The sequence below is a fragment of the Tenrec ecaudatus genome, chromosome 2 (assembly GCF_050624435.1).
Source record: "Tenrec ecaudatus isolate mTenEca1 chromosome 2, mTenEca1.hap1, whole genome shotgun sequence".
In the NCBI taxonomy this organism is placed as follows: domain Eukaryota; kingdom Metazoa; phylum Chordata; class Mammalia; order Afrosoricida; family Tenrecidae; genus Tenrec; species Tenrec ecaudatus.
In genome coordinates, this window is record NC_134531.1 from 246,456,146 (window position 1) to 246,458,126 (window position 1,981).

The 1,981-nt window shown below is 39.8% G+C and overlaps 1 protein-coding gene across 1 annotated transcript; it reads left to right on the plus strand.

Annotated features, from left to right (window-relative positions):
* Positions 1-215: 215 nt before the first annotated feature.
* On the plus strand, positions 216-951 carry LOC142441412 (thyroid transcription factor 1-associated protein 26-like). Its single transcript, XM_075543411.1, has one exon. The coding sequence runs from the start codon at positions 220-222 to the stop codon at positions 934-936; it is 717 nt and encodes a 238-aa protein (XP_075399526.1). The 5' UTR covers positions 216-219; the 3' UTR covers positions 937-951.
* The last annotated feature ends 1,030 nt before the right edge of the window (positions 952-1,981 follow it).

Here is a 1,981-nt window from a genome sequence, read left to right on the forward strand (position 1 = left end):
TTCATGTCTATTAGGCTGTTGGACTTTTACAGGGTTTTATAGTGCTTCGGGTTGCTTTGTAGGGATGTTCTTGGGGTTTTAAAAGACTTTTAGCGTGTTTTTAGGGCTTCACGTGTTCTTTATTTTGCGTTTTAAGGCATTTTCATAATATTAGGGCATTTATTATGTTTTCGGGACGTAAGGAGTTTTTTTTAAGACTTATGGCGCGAGGCCTCCGCCATGGCGCCGGTGAAGCTGCGCGCCGAGAGTCGGGGTTTGCGTGGCGAAGCGCTTTCTCCAGTGGAAGTCACGAAGAGGGACTTGAAACAGAGAAGGTGGCGATCGAATCATCCGAAGGCTTTTTCGGGGAGCGTCCGCGAGGGGCAAGGCTTTGCACTTCGAAGAAAGCTAAAGATTCAGCAAAGTTACAAGAAATTGCTTTGGAAGGAAAGAAAGTTTCAAACCTCACGGGAATCCCAGTTCACAGATCAATACCCAGACCACCTGAAACATCTCTATTTAGCTGAAGAAGAAAGGCTCAAGAAACAAATCAGAAAAGTTCGCCAGCCTTTGCCAGAAGGACAAGTTGCACCACCTTTGCCAGAAGATCACGCCAGCCTTGACCAGGCTGTGTCTGAGGAACAGTGCAGTCTGGACCATCCTCTGCCAGAAGAACATTGTAGCACCGCAGTAAACTCCTTTGCTACCCTAAAGACAAAGAGGAAGAAAACATCCAATCAGAAAGCACAGGAAGAAAATTCACAGATCCAAGCCAAACGTGCTGCTAAGAAACAGGAATTTGAGCGGAGGAAACAGGAGCGAGAAGAAGCTCAAAGACTCTACAAAAAGAAGAAAATGGAAGTGTTCAAAATATTAAGCAAAAAGACTAAAAGGGGCCAACCAAATTTGAATTTACAAATGGAATATCTTCTTCAAAAAATACAAGCAGGGAATTAAATCAGATACATCCTTAATCAGTGGCTGAAGCATCTGCATATGTCGACTATTTCTGAATGGACAAGGGGACTTCAAATCTTCCAAGGGAAAGTTCCATTGTCTTTTCAGTACATCTTTCACAAACTTTTTGAAACTTTCTTGTGCAATGTGCCTCTTAACAGCCAGCTAAATATATGAGCATAAACTGTATTGCTAAGTTACACTAAGTGTAAAATGTTGCAAATGCTCTTTTTTTAAAGGACATTTTCTATACAGGTTGTACATTATAGGACTTGTTTTAATTTGTTTCTAAAGAAAAATAGATTGAAGAACCGAAAGCACCTTCTATTTGGGAGCAGACTCAAACATAAATACTTTTGTAATATGTAAAGTAAGTACAAAATGTTTTATAGGAACAGCTTTAATGCAGTGCTTCAATTTACACAGTGTTCAGCAATTGCGATCTGCGATTCATTTCAACAATGGAGGCCAACAGTCCTGCTTTGCTTTTATTTTAAATTAAGTGCATTTTGCTGGGAGATGGACTTTCTAGAAATATCAGGGCAGAGATTTTATTCAGGACAAGTAGTGCTGCAACTACCTTGTGGCCCACTATATAAGGATATGATCTCTAAGAGCAGATGTGGGCATAAGGACTCAGTCATTAGTTGTAAATATTTCCTGAAAGAAATGAAATACTTTCTTAATCTTTGGTCATTCAGATAGTCATGTAAACCAGTAGTGTTGCAACAAGAATTAAGCTTTCCAGATCTGTGCAACTGTATTGTAAGAACACTGTCACTGAAATGTGTCCCCTGTTGGTGCCCTTGGGAACTAAGGCAAGTACTGGGATGTTTCTTCTGCTTATTTCTTGGCAATCATTGAAAAACATGTTGGCAACAATCATTGCAAGCAAAAGGTTTGTAATAACAGTCATTTAAAAATTGTGATTGCGTAATGAAATGTTAAAAGTGGTAACGAATGTCGCCTGAAACTGCATTACAGCTGTAGTAGGACTTCCATGTACACTATCAATTGATTCTCCATTCTAAAATGCAATGGGGAG

Bases quoted from the DNA above. Each gene is read 5' to 3' on its own strand.
- LOC142441412 (XM_075543411.1), top strand. From the start codon at position 220: ATGGCGCCGGTGAAGCTGCGCGCCGAGAGTCGGGGTTTGCGTGGCGAA.